Source organism: Crocuta crocuta, unplaced genomic scaffold (genome assembly GCF_008692635.1).
Source record: "Crocuta crocuta isolate KB4526 unplaced genomic scaffold, BGI_CrCroc_1.0 scaffold84, whole genome shotgun sequence".
In the NCBI taxonomy this organism is placed as follows: domain Eukaryota; kingdom Metazoa; phylum Chordata; class Mammalia; order Carnivora; family Hyaenidae; genus Crocuta; species Crocuta crocuta.
In genome coordinates, this window is record NW_027530213.1 from 5,692,607 (window position 1) to 5,706,822 (window position 14,216).

The 14,216-nt window shown below is 42.7% G+C and overlaps 1 protein-coding gene across 1 annotated transcript in view; it reads left to right on the forward strand.

Moving 5' to 3' along the window:
* RUNX1 (RUNX family transcription factor 1) overlaps positions 1-14,216 on the forward strand; it is a 250,227-nt gene that overhangs the window by 157,741 nt on the left and 78,270 nt on the right. The window contains exon 5 of the mRNA XM_077765499.1: positions 5,382-5,538. Within this exon, the coding sequence (XP_077621625.1) occupies positions 5,382-5,538 (157 nt within the window). The remainder of the gene's footprint in view (positions 1-5,381; positions 5,539-14,216) is intronic.

Sequence of the window (14,216 nt, forward strand, 5' to 3'; positions counted from 1 at the left end):
CCACATCCCTGGCTTGACACCCAAGCCATTCTGCCTCGCTCCGATGGAGGCATCAGGAAATAAAGATACTTTTATACTTTAGGGTCAGTGAAAATAAACTGACAAGGAAAACTGTCAGGGCTTCCTACCCCCACCCCCTCTTTAACAGTCCCATCGAAATTAGCATGTCCAAAGTCCACGGAGGGCGTAGTTAAGTTTGCAAAAGTTTTCTGGAGAGTTTTTGCAGCCTGCCACAAGCCGCAAGGAGCGAATCCTGTTTCTTTTCCTGGAACCCTCCTGAACCTTATCTCCGGCTCACCTAGATTAAGCCCAGGGCCTCGAAAGGTGGCAAGGCTGTCTTCACTGCGAGCCAGCCGGGGTCTAATCCGCTTGCATTTCTGTCTGAGGAGGGGGTGGCGGGGACCCCAAAACTTCGGCTGAACAGCTCGAGAGGTCTTCGCTCACTTCCACCCCTGATCTAGCCCTAGCTTTGAGCGGCCTTTAGAAAACCTTGCCCTTGAACGGGGATATATCAACAACACCCGGCGTTTTTAAACACCACTGCCTCTCCCCGGACCCAACCCCAGCCCTGACCGCAAACAGCAGAAATTTAATTCTGGCGGTGGGGATTCTATTCTTCTGTCTTGGGTGGGTTTAAGAAGGGGCAACAATTCAGTACAATCCGTAGTCATTTTGTGTTCATTTTGANTTTTTTTTTTAAGCTTTATACACCTTCTAAACTTAACATTATGATTTCTAAGACAAAACAAAATGTGTAATTGGCTCTGTCTATAGAATTGCCTGTTTTCTGAGAGCACAGGTTTTTGAGGGGGAGGGAGTGAGGATGAGGTTGAACAGCCACTGGACTGCTTCCCTGCCGTCCTGCATCTCTGTAGATTTGCGTTGGGAGCCTATTTCAATTTTAAATCATTCTAATCTCTTTACATAAACAGGCTCCTCTAGCTGGAGAACCGGACAGAGTCCCCTCTGTGACTGGGGACTTGACAAGGCTCGGCCCTGGGGCCACTTTGCAGATAAGAGCTGAGGGAGGAGACAGGCTGATAATCAGCCGAAGGGTCATTTAAACCTGGTACCCCTGACCTACCAAGGGGGCTCTGTGCCTTCCTTTGAGGGGAAATCCGAATCTCTGCTGGATGTCGCCTCCTCCGCCAGGGAACCAACGCCCAAATATATCAAAACACTAAGTGATTAAAAATCATCAGGAGGTGAAGTGAAACAGTGTCTCGAGCCACCCCAAGAAAAGTATTTTTTCTCCCTCAAAGACAGAAAAGAAAATCCTATAACTTGCTTTGATGAGCCACCAGGGAATTCCTTTTAGCCGAAATCTTAGTAACCAAAGAGATTTCTTTTTCAAAATGACTTTAGACGACTCACTTTTTTTGTTTCAATCTAATTTGGTTTATTGAGTGATCGTCTGTAGGCTCCTAAATGACCCATGTATAGTTCTCTTGAAAAAAAGTTCAAGTGGGTCTTGAGGACAAATAGGGGAAAGGGAAGATCGGCCGAGAAATGTAGCCGCTTGAGTAATATCTGTCACCACTGCGTCCCCATCAAGGGAGGCCTCTTCCTGGAGGAAGATTGCTCGCTGCACAACTCGAGGGGCAGACAGAAATGAACCCAAAGGTTAGGGGGAAAAGCAAGCCTTCTAAACGTGACTGTGTCTGGATTGACCCCCTGTGTACCCCTGGCCCCACTTTCTGGCCACCTCCCTCCATCCCAGAAGGTTTCTGTAGATATTATTACATTAAAATGTGGATTTTAAATAAGCCCCAGACAATCTCTTTAAGAAGCTAACCAGTGAAGAATGATTATTTTCCCTGTAATGTGGAGAAGATGTGAACCATTGATAAAGTCTGATGATATTGATGAAAAGAGCATTTAAGTGATTCTTTACCAGTCTTCTGAAATCCCCAAGTGCAAATCCCCTGCTTTAATTTTTGAAACGAAAAGGGGACTTCAGATTATGAAGTTTCCTTAAAATAAACTCTGCCTATTTGCTTATCCTGGACCCCAAAATGTAACCTCCTTTCCCTCATTTTCCTCATGGAATGTCTTTATTTTTTAGCATAGAAAAGATACATATTTAACAACTGTGAAAATCTTAAATTTGCTACGTGTTACCCACTACTTACAGAAGTAGCCTCAAAAGCTATTTAGATGACTTGGGATTTTTTTTTTTTTTTTAATACTGCAATAGTGCAGTTTGTTTATTAGGCCCTGGTTCACCAGGGTCCAAAGGCATAAACATGCCTTCAACAAGTTCAGAGGCTTTGGATGCTAATAAGTCATCTTCTTTCTGTAAGACAGAAAGAAGTAATGTTTCTATCGGCAAGACTTCATTCAGTCCCTGGGTATGCTTTAAATGTCATCTTGGCTGAGTTCTGGGTTCCACTCCACAGCTTTCTTTGAAACTCTGGAAAATTAAGGGATTTGAAATAAATGAATTGTAACTGTAATTTCAACCTAATTAGAGTTGTTTAAAATGCCAGTTCGAATGTGTGAGCAGGCCAGCCAGGAGCGGTGGGGAGATCCAGGCAGTACATAGGAGGGCTGATATTTTGCCCAACTTCCTGATACTTTAAAAACAGAGAAGTAAAACAAAATATGAGATATCCCTTGGCCAGCAAGTCCCTTCTTGTCTGTTTGGTCTGTGTTAAATGTAAATATTTGTGTTTCCTTACCTATTGTTTATAGCTTTTCATTCCATTTCCTTCTTTTTTTCTGTTTGAAGTTAGATTTTTTTTTTTAACTCTCTTCTTACTGCCTATCAGTGACACAATCGGTATAAAATTAGCAGACATGTTAGTTTTAATTTTTAAATTTTTTTATCTAGGCTAAGTAGGCTTGTTAACAATTAGATGTTATACATTATTAGTGTAATTTCCTCGGACTTACTATTCTCCCCTGCCCTCCTGCCAAAAAAAAAAGTCCCTCTGAGATTAATAAAAGACCAAAGAAATGATCTTCGAGAAAGACCAAATGTCTTTCTTTGACTTTTGTTGTATATTTTTTAGAAAGGGAAGGGTAGGAATTAAACTCCTAATTTTGTTGGTCGTTAAATTCCAACATCAACAACCTTTTCATATTTAGCCACCATGATCATTTTACTCTATATTTGCTTCTACTTGATGAAGGTCTCACAAGTTTGCCAAATTACTGACAAAGATAGTTTTGGAAAGATGATAGAGGCCCAGGCACGGAGCACCACAAGAGGAGTCGGGGGAGGGAGGTGATTTAGAATTGGTTTTGGAAGATTTGCAACGAGATTTACTTATGCTCCCCTCTTTACAGACTCTGCCCCAAGAATGAGTTATTCAGTGTGAAAACTTTGCAGTTAAGCATACAGTCCTTGTATACTTACTGAAGGTTGGATTAAAATAGAGAAGCCGGTCGTCACAGGGAGATGGGGATGAGGAAGTAAAAATATGTGTTCAAGGAGAGCATTTCAACACTGTGAGCTAATTTTACAGAGGGAAGTGAAAATAGTGAGAAAAAAAGTGGAAAAATTTTTAAGAGACTGAAAAAAGCAGAATAAAGCAAGCACATTTTTGTGGGGGTCAAAAAAGTGATAAAAAAATAAGTAGATAACCGATCGGGGAGATTTAGTTCAATGATGTTTTTGAAACAAAAGAGAATTGTCATATTACTGCTCTTAATTAAAAGGCAACAAACACTTATAATGGGAACTAAATATCTAATTAGAGGGTGCTTGGGGAATAAATAGCTGTGTTTTTAAATCTCCTTCGTAGAAAACATGCCCAGCGTTGGGATGGAAAGGATTAGAAAGAAAGATAAAAGGTTCAGTGCCTCTGCTCTAAGACAGATGAAGAATTTGCTCACCTACTGCTGTGCGGGCTGATTCTCCTGGTCCCATAGTCGCTTGTGCTGAAATGGCTCGCCCTCCCTGTCAAACTCCCCAGAATCCAAGAGCTGCAGCATCACAAGGCATAAAAGCAATAGATGGTCACCTGGATGACATGGGGGTACTAGCCAAGCAGGCCACGAAGATGGGCGTTTTGAGAAACAACGGCTTTGCTAACGTCCAAGGGAGCCCATGGCTGCCTTTTTCACAGACAGAGAAAGAGGGTTGAAAATATAGGTATTGCCCCCCAAATTGGGTAAAAATGAAGAGGGAGAAAACACAGGGAAGAAAGAATCCCTGGAAAATTCCTTGCTGTTCCAGCTCAAACACAGTGTGCAGAAAATGGCTGTGTAATTGAAATGATTGACGCAAAATTCACTGCTGACTGAGAAAGTATCATGAGGAATATCAGAAATGAAAGAACTTGGGATATTTTCATTGGAAGTCCTATGACCGCTTTAAAAAATAGAAACGATGGAAATATAGCTGATTATAATTGTCTAACCCCAGGAGTTTCTCGAAGGGTCAAGTGATGACCAAGAAATGGGATACTACAGCACAAAGCATCTTTACACCATGCTCGTCAGAGCATTTTACCTTGGAAATTACTGTTTTGTTTTGTTTTTTTTTAATTACCTGAGTATCAAAACTATGTATCCACCAGTCATGTTCAGTAGCCCTGTTAGGAAATCCATTCCTGTGCGATTACATTACAAGAGCGGAATTCCTCTTTGAGGTCAGATGGGTTTGGGGAAAACCTCAGTCATCTATCGGGACATAGTTGACACATTTGGGGACCCACAGATATAAAAATGCCACCCAGTTCCACTCCTGAATTCAGAGCAGCACATAAAAGGGAGTGCCCCTCTTTTCTGAGGTCTGTTGATTTTGGAATTAGTAATAAACAAAGGATACATTTCTGATTTTTTTTTCCTTTGCCTGCCAGAATTCCCTGCTCCTGACAATCAGAATAAGAGAAGCGAGTAGGGAGTCTCAAAGATGAACTGCAGAGGGACAGTGTCACTGAAGAATGGTCAATAATCTGGTTGTCATGATCGAATTGAATTTTGGCAGAAATAAGTTTAAACACCTAAAAGCAAAGTTGGCTCGCTAGGCCCATCAGTGGAGGTCTGGACAAGCGAAAGATGAGCTAGGTTATATACTTACAAAAACAAGACATTGCGTTTCTCAGCTCTGCACGATTAAGATGATTGCGTTCGTGAGAAGGCACAGGTTTTCAGAGCCCTGGCTGCCTTCAGCCTCATTCTAACCGCACCATGTGACCTTATGGAGCTTTATTAGGTGACTGTTTTAGGACATGAAAATTTATATTTAGTTCTGCATAATGGAATTCAAAGAAATCCTTCCCATGAATAACTTTTCTGTCGTTTTGCTATTCCTTTGCAAACTTATAAAGGATCACTTAACACACGTTTAATTTTAGAGCAATTACTACACCCGTGACACCAACGTTTGTAACGTTTCTGATGTCTGCGTTTGTCCCTTGACTGGTGTGTAGGTGGTGGCTCTGGGGGATGTCCCAGATGGTACTCTGGTCACGGTGATGGCAGGCAATGATGAAAACTACTCAGCCGAACTGAGAAATGCCACAGCAGCCATGAAAAACCAAGTTGCAAGATTCAATGACCTCAGGTTTGTCGGTCGGAGCGGACGAGGTATGTATCTGTCAAAACTGAACTTGAAACACAAGTATTAAATGGCAACAAACTGAAATTTCAAAACCTTCTAGAAGTTTCTGTGATGGAAGTGCTCCCTAGAAACCCAGTCACCCTTGTTCTGATTGCTACATCAAGCTTTTAAAAAGTATTTATTTACAATTTAATATGTTTTAAAAAATCTGCCTCCACATTGTTGCCTTCTACAATTGAGCTGGTTTGAAACTGATTCAGAACGTGCAACATGTGAATTGTGAATTTCAAGGAAACCCCTCAGGTCTTCACTAAAATTTAAAAATATAAACCTCACCGTCATGGAAACTGAGGTCGTTACAACTGGTGTTGTCTACTTTGTAATTATCAAAAATCTGTAGAATAGAAGCCTTTAACTCAGAATCTGTGAGCTCTCTGTGACAAGGTACCAAGTTTCAGATGAGCACTTCTGATCACTTTAAGGGATATACAGTATATGGTTGTTGAAATGTGGTTTCAAATTTTCCATTTTATGGCAAAATATGAAGACATGGTGTTAGTACCATTCTGGTTGGGTCAATTGGATGGCATTTATCACCCTTCCGTTATATGTAATTTGGACACCTTATTATTTAAGGAAGGGGTCAGACCTAGTTAACATCTTAGTGCTAATGTGTTAAAGACTGGATTACCCAAAGGAACTATTGCTTCAGGGCAGTTCTGTGTGTTTTATTTTTCTGTGCCCATTACTGAAGTATTAGAGCAGAAAGAGGAATTTTGGCCCGTAAACCCCTCTGGTTTGCAATTATTTTCAAATATTGTGTTTTCTCTGTATTGTGAGAATTGAAGTCATATGTTATAAATAGCAATAAGTACTAGAAATTTCATTGAAGAGAAAGGAGAGTTTGCTTTGAAAATCCCATTTTCATGATACAGTAATGAATAAGCTAACAAATAAAAGTTATTTTCAGTATAATAAAAAAGACACATACATAACCTGAACAATAGTAGATGACTCTTGTATTTAAAAAAACGAAAGTATAACCAATGGACATTTAAACATAAGAGTAATCATTACTCTTTATAAAGGCATTCCAAAATATAAGAAAATCTATGTTTGACTAGTCAGAGAGCAGAAGGGGTAAAGGCATGTTGCTTTTTGGGGCCATCATGTTTGCTATCTTCACTGTCTGGAGTATTTTTAAAATAGCATCCTAGGTTGAGAAAAAAAAAAAAGGCATAACATGATAGAATATATATGTTCATAATACCAACTATGTTAATAATAGGGTAATGCAAAGAAAATTATATCCACTTATTGAAAGCATGAGAGATGCTGTAACGTATAAAAGCATAAAGTCATTAAATGGGTTCACTTGTTATATTAAAAGTCCCCGCCTTTCAGTAAATGGAATTCACATTATGATTCAGAGATGTGTATTTAGAAAACATCTTGATGGCATCAGATGAGTGGCTGGCGGAGTAGGTGAGAAGCCAATAAAACACAAAGGCCCTATCGCTTGCCTGGTGCCTGCCTACCAGCCTAGCTCACCACCTGAATTCAGTTCTTGCGGGTACCTACTATTAGGAACGGTGGCTGAGTCTCACTGGATTGCATTTGCAGAGAAAGCAATGTTATCGCACTGTGCATCTATGTGGGTCTGTGTGCTCCGTTTGGGTTACAAAAGTGTGGGAAACTTGCATGGACCATGCCAGCGACATTTCCCCACAAGCCATGCTGCAGTGGCTTTGAGGCGGGCGTGCAGTTAGTCGGTGATAATAAAGAATGAGATTTTGAAAGGAGCATGCTTCCTTTTCTGGCATCGAGGGCTAGCCTCTTATCCCTCATTGGCCATTTCTGTTTTGAGTGGGTGACTAATAGGTGCTTGTGTTTACTTGGGGAACAGCGAACTGTTTCCCCAAGGTGTGGATTGTTTGCGCTCGGCTGCCTGAGTCGTGCCAGAAGGTCCTAGAGTTTGCATAAAACCCAAAGAGTAAAATAGCTGGAACCAAGGCCAGGCTGTCTTTTGATAACCTGGAACAAGAAAATCGATTAAAATGCCATAAAGGGACAATATCTGTTTGGAATGGGCTCCGCTTCCTAGGCAAGATAATAAGCAATCCAAAATACAGGAGCCCTCATTGCACATTTGACCCAATTACGCTTACCCTGGAGATTGTGGTCTTGAGTTCTTTGTTTGCCTGTGTGTTTTTTTGTTTTTTGGGGTTTTTTTGGTCTGTGCTACAAAACAAAACGGGCTGTCAAAAGGCCCCATTTGACTTTGTGTCATTATCTCTCTCCATAGTTATAAAATACAACTTGATTTTACTCTCCAGTGTAAGTGTCAACATCAAAGCCTGCCAGATCTTTTTTTTTTTTTGCAATTTGCTTCCCATTACAAAGAGAGCAGATGATTCTCACTAATTTTGACAATTAGTCTTAATCTGCCTCACTGAATCTTGTCCTTTAAAAGTATCATTACATTTTATTAAGCGATCTTCAGATTTTCTGGTTTTGAAAATGTGCCTGAAAACACGTCATTGGCATCAACACACCACAGTGGCCGAGAAGGTCCTGGCTATTGGCTCGTCCAAACATTCCTGTGCCAGGTTCGCGTTCTGTCAAACAGCACAGATCCGATGGACTCTCAAAAAGGTCTTGGTGCTCAGCTCCAAACGAAGGGTAGAAAAAGAAACTCCCATTTCTTTTACCAGCTGCCGGTCCACGCAGATTGGAAAACCTCACAGAGGTTGGACGTGGAAGGGTTTTCTCTGCTCGACAAAACTGATTTGTCTGAGTTCTGGCTCACAGCCAGGATCACACAACTTACAACCTCAAGTTCAGTGCAACTGGGAAAACCTGCCCTTCCGGCTTTTACGGCCTTGCTGACAACGCTGGCCCCTAAAAAATATTGGTGAAGGCTTCAGTAGCCTGAACTGTCTTTCTTTTCCCCCTTCCCTCCTTTTGCTCCTTGCCAATTTAAATCTCATTCAGGATATACTTGACCCTTGGGATTTTTCTCCCCTCGATTCGGTGTCTCCATAGAAATGGACTCCTCCTTTACGCTGGAGGAAGAGATAGCAGCTTTCAGGGGAGGAGAGGTTATGCAGAACACACAGGTTGTTGTTCAGAACCTTTCATTTAACCACAAGTTCTGAGACTGTCCCTCACCTCCAGAAAGTTGAAGTTCAGGGTCAAAAGGGGTTCTCGTTGGCGAGGTGAATTAACGGTAGCTTACCTTAATTTACGTCAACAGTCGAGGCAGGCATCACTGACATTTTCAGCTACAAGAAAGCCTATTGTGGCTACAGCTGAGAGACATTTAAGAAACTTTAGCACTGAGATCTGTGAATACTTCCGTCCCTGTTGGAGTATATAATCAGTTGGAAAGGAATCGATCAATCAGGAGATACGGCTTAGTTAATTCATTTAAAACCAAAGAGGAAATCTACCAGACCGTATCATCAACCACATCATAAATGGGGAGAAGAGAATCCAGTGTACATTTCCTTCTAATTTCCAAGAATGATTTTTAATCTTTTGGGAACATCGTAGATAATTTTGAAAATCCCTCGGAAGCCTTCTCCCAAGGGAAGAAAATATGCGTATGTGCTTATAAACAGAGTTTCATGTATAGTTTCCAGTATAGTTTTCAAACTTGCAGTTAGGTGAAGCTCATTTGCAGTCACCTTCTGGGGATCTATAGACTGCCCCCACCCAAGCCAAGGATCTGTGAATTTGAAACTTGCCTTGGAGGGGCAGCCTAGCATGGGGCTGCACATAATAGATAACTGGAATATAAATAAATGAACAGACCTTCTTCTTGTGCCCTGAGTGTTTTGGTAACACCTGATTTTATTATAGCCAGGACCTGGTTTGTTGATTAGGAAAATAGATCCCATTCAAACTGCTGGCCCAAACCTTTTGAAGACCATCAGGTATGCACACACGTCCCCTGAAAGGTAAAGGGGCCCATATTGTCAGAGCCTCTTCTCTACAGAATGCCTGGACTTTCCCCACCCCACCCCCTATACCCCAGCCCTGCAGAACTGCAGTGTGAATTCCACGTTCAGCCCCCACAAGGCCCTGAGCTCTCTCGGCTATTAGAATGGGCTTTAATTTCTTGGAGGAATTTATGTTTATGTTGACCTCCCTGGCAACTTAAATCTCCACTTTCAAAATAGTATACCCCTTCCCAATGCTTTTATAAAATGAAATTCCTTCATTATGTTCCTGCTGTGGATGTCTTCCCAGACATAATATTTACCCTGTCACTATCTGAGTTATTGCATAGTTGTATAATGTTTGTTACTTAAGGCATTTTCATTCTTAAGTTATTTTACATTATTTGGAGAACAGGATGAGGAGGTTGTGTTCAGATGAGTGAAAGACTGTGGTCGAGATGAAAGAAGTAAGGCACCTTTTGGAGAGGATAAACTGTCCTGAGATTCTGAACGAAAAGTATCTTCATGGAGAAAGACGTGGTCTGAATGACTCACAGTATTATCATAGGATCCAAGTCATTCTCCCTTCCATCACAGAGTCCTCTAAGATGGGGCGGAAAAATTTGGTTGTTCAGTGGGTAACATTCAAGATAATAAGCTGGTAATCAGATCTCCTGGAGAAAATACAAAAAAAAATAAATAAAGACTTGAGCTGTATCCAGATCAACTCTCCCATTCTTCCCCTTTTTTTCTCAGTTGCTATTGATTTACATTTTAAAATTTTATATGTATGTATTTATATCATATTCATAGTTAGTATATATATATTGAATATGTGTGTGAGTGTATATATATATACACATACACTGAAATCTGCTCTCAGACTTCACTGTGGACAAATATGGATAAAAAAATAAAAAAGACTTAGCTTCTGATACATCAAGCCCTGGGCAGCCCTAGCAAATAATTCTTTTAGATGGCACATCGAAAACTTGTGTCCATGATCTAATGTAGACTCCTTCTTTGTTTTTTAAAAAAATTTTAAGTGTATTTCTTTATTTTGAGAGAGAGAGAGCACGAGCAGGGGAGGGGCAGAGACAGAGGCAGAGAGAGAGAATCCCAAGCAGACTCCACACTGTCAGCGCAGAGCCCGATGTGGAGCTCGAACTCATCAACTGTGAGATCACGAGCCGAAACCAAGAGTCGGACGCTTAACCAACTGAGCCACCCAGACGCCCCTAGAATTCATCTTTAGAGATTAGGTTTCCCATTCTGTTTCACATTTGCCAATAAAAGGGTAACAACACTTTCTTAAAGCACGTTGCTCCCTTCCTTCCCCCAACTCCCTTCAGCCCCACCCCCCCCCCGCCACTACCACCACGGGTGGTCCTGGTCCGTGGCAAGGACCACGGAGAAAAGCCCTCTCGAAAACTCCTTATGCCTTGAACGTAGAGTTTCAGAATTCATCTCTTCATGGTTTTCTTGCTGATTTTATGAAGTGCCAGACGTTGCCGATAATGGCAGACAGCTTTTTGAAATTGAAGTTAATGGTATGAGCACTATTTCCGAGTTGGTGGGCAGATGCTAGACCTCGCCCACCCTCCACCCCTTCCATGCCAGCCAGCTTGCGTTTGGTCAAGGCAGTTCTTTTTGGTGGGGACAGAGGACTATCAATCACAAGGAGCCTCCGAGAGAAATAATGGTTGAATGATTTTTAGAGCTTCCTGTTTCAGCAGCAAGCATTATAGACATAAACAGTGATCCCCAGCCAACGGCGGCGACGCTGCTCTGCTTCTAATAAATCAGTTTCGTATTTTCTTTTTGTGCTGGTTGGCGAGGGGGCAAGAGAGGGTGGAGAAGATTGGTTATGGAAGAGCGTATTCTGTGTTATTTTTTTTTAAAAGAAAAATTACTTGTTGGAAAAGAGTGAGAGTATACTGTCCGGTGACTGCTTTCTTTCTGTTGATGATTATAAAACAAGTTCAGATCACTAGGGGGATGTTTATAAATAGTCATGTCCTGTCGGTATGAAGAGGTTATGTGTTTTTGAAGGATCTGTTGGACTTTCAGCTGGTGTGGTGTGTGTGTGTGTGTATGTGTGCAACTGCATCTGCACTCCCACTGAGAAGTCTTTTTGGACCAAATTATCTGTGGTACTAAATGCATGCTAATCACATCTTCTCATTGAAGCCTAAAGGATGCAATTAACAAAAATTAATAAGTGAGCAGCGTAGGTTGAATGAATTGCCTGTGAAATATTTACAGATGTGCGTTTATCGGCTCACTCTCAGGGTGTGGGGGACGTATTGCTGGTCTTCAAGATTTATATTTGGAGGGGCACCTGGGCGACTCAGTTGACCTCGGTTGAGGTCATGATCTCACGGCTCATGAGTTTGAACCCTGCGTCGGGCTCGCTGCTGTTGGTGCAGAGCCCGCTTCGGATCTTCTGTCTCCTCTCTCTCTGCCCCTTCCCTGCTTGAGCTCTCTCTCAAAAATAAATAAATCTTAAAAAAAAAAAAAGATATTATACATACGTTAGTTGGAATTCAGGCAACGCCTGCCCCCTGTCACCACATCAGTTCTGATGTGAGTCCCTCGCTCGGCGGGGGTCTGTTCGGTCTGTGTTCAGAATGGAGGTCTCGGTGACATACGCTTTGCCCTGCGCTGATCTGGGACTCCGGCGTCCCCAGCATCTGTTGGCTTACATCGGGCACGGATGCCATGTAGGGACTCCATGTGCCGCCGGAGAACTTCCTCCAGTGAGGCTTTCCGGTGGCCGAGGAACCGTACATCATGAAGTGATCCGAGCAGCCTTTTTTGAGAGGCTCTTGGCCTTTTTCAGCTGCTGGAGTCAGAATGTGTTTCTTGCAATTTCCTCGGTGTGGAAGCATGCGTTCAGAAGCCACGTAAACTGTGTTTTTCTCAAAGGAGATGGAAGTAAATTTCCTGTTAATTTTTCAACTTAGATTAATCCTTGCCTTTTACCTTGGGATTTCAGACTGTCATTAAGGATGTGCGGGTGCTGTCAGCCACAGAACCTTTCCCACAGCCTCCCGACCCAAGGAAGCTCCTGTGTCTGCTTACTGGGAGTGCTCGCGGGTATTCTCAGGGTGCTGTGTGGCCCTAACTGAGTCACCTTATGCAAACAAAGGAGGCTTTCCTTGGCTCACTCAAAGGCACTGCACAGGAATACGGGAGTTTGAGCACAGTTGGTGATCTGTGTGCTTATCAGATCTCGGCAGACAAGGCGAGGAGGGAGGGACCTGTTCAGAGGTGGAAATGTTCCAGTTTGCTCAAGGCACTGGTTTTGGGTCTTTACAGTTGTTTTTCCTTCATTCTGTTTGAAACTATTGTATGGAGTACAGACAGTATCTATTTATTTATAATTTTTAAAAATTCTTTAATGTTTCTCTATTTTTGAGAAAGAGAGACAGAGTGAGTAGGGAAGGGACAGAGAGAGACAGAGACACAGAATTTGAAGCAGGCTCGAACATGGGGCTCGAACCCACAAGCCGTGAGATCATGACCTGAGCCAAAGTCGGCCCCCCTATTTATTTATAATCAATAAGAAGCTGATCTAAACTCATCCCCTGCTAAGGATCTGTCTGCCCCTTTAAATGGTGCCTCTCCAGTGTCTACACCACTGGGTCTTTCCAGGTGCACCGTCTTCATAATCCCATTGGAAACCTCTGGCGGGCCACAGTCGGTATTTAATCTGTCTCCCTGCTTATCAATTTTGATGATGGTCTCAGTCCTTCCCAACGGGGGTGATTTTGACCCCCACGGGACCCTTGGCAGTATGTGGAGACATTTTTGGCTGTCACAACTGGGATGGGGAAGTGCTGGTACCATCTAGTGGGTGGAAGCCAAGGATGCGGCCACACACCCTGGGGTGCGCAGGCCTGCCCCTCCCCCACCCCCACCCCACCCCCACTGGCAATGTAGTTAACGCATCTGAAACGTCAGTCTTGCCGAGAGTGAGAACCTTCATAAGTTGCAAAATGTCTCCCTTGCCCCTCTGCCCTAACACTTTCTGCCTCTCTCCAAATTGTATGACAAAGTTACATTCAAAAGCTCGCAGAGAAGAACAAAATAAAATCAGGAAGCATCACTGAATATTCAAGTCTTATTTTAAAAATGAAAACCTACAGGTGTTCTATATGCATACATGTANAAACTCTTCCTGGAGGAGTCCCTGTACTACACCCGGTCCCTCAGGAGTGTCCCATAGGTCCACAGGGACTCGGAAACCAGGAAAGTCCCCTGCTGGCTTCTCAGTGCTCGCACCCCCACCCCCACCCCAGGACCTTCAGTCCAGGAGCACAGATCCACCAATCCAGGAACATGAATTGATATGAACAGCCAGTGTCCCCTTGAACTAAAAAGTGCTAAAAGCACAGTCCTGGAATGCACCACTGACAGACTCCCTGCAGACACCGGAAAGGGCTTGGTCTGCACACCTGGGAAAAGATAACGGTGGAAGCACATAGAAGGAGCAGAGAAGGGACCCAAGGTACCACAAACAGACAGGTGGCTTCTTCCAGAACTTTCTCCCACCTACTCCAATATTAGTCCTGCTATCACTTGTTTCCCATCCTGAGATTCAGGGAAAGATGATTTGAAAAAACATCTGAAGGGGTTCTTACTGCATCAAGTTTGTGTCTGCTGCAGGTTGAATTTCTCAAAGAAGTGTTGCTGGCAGTGCTTTCTCTGGTTTTGTTTGCTTGCTTTTGCCCTGCGTGGAAACCCCCACTCTTACC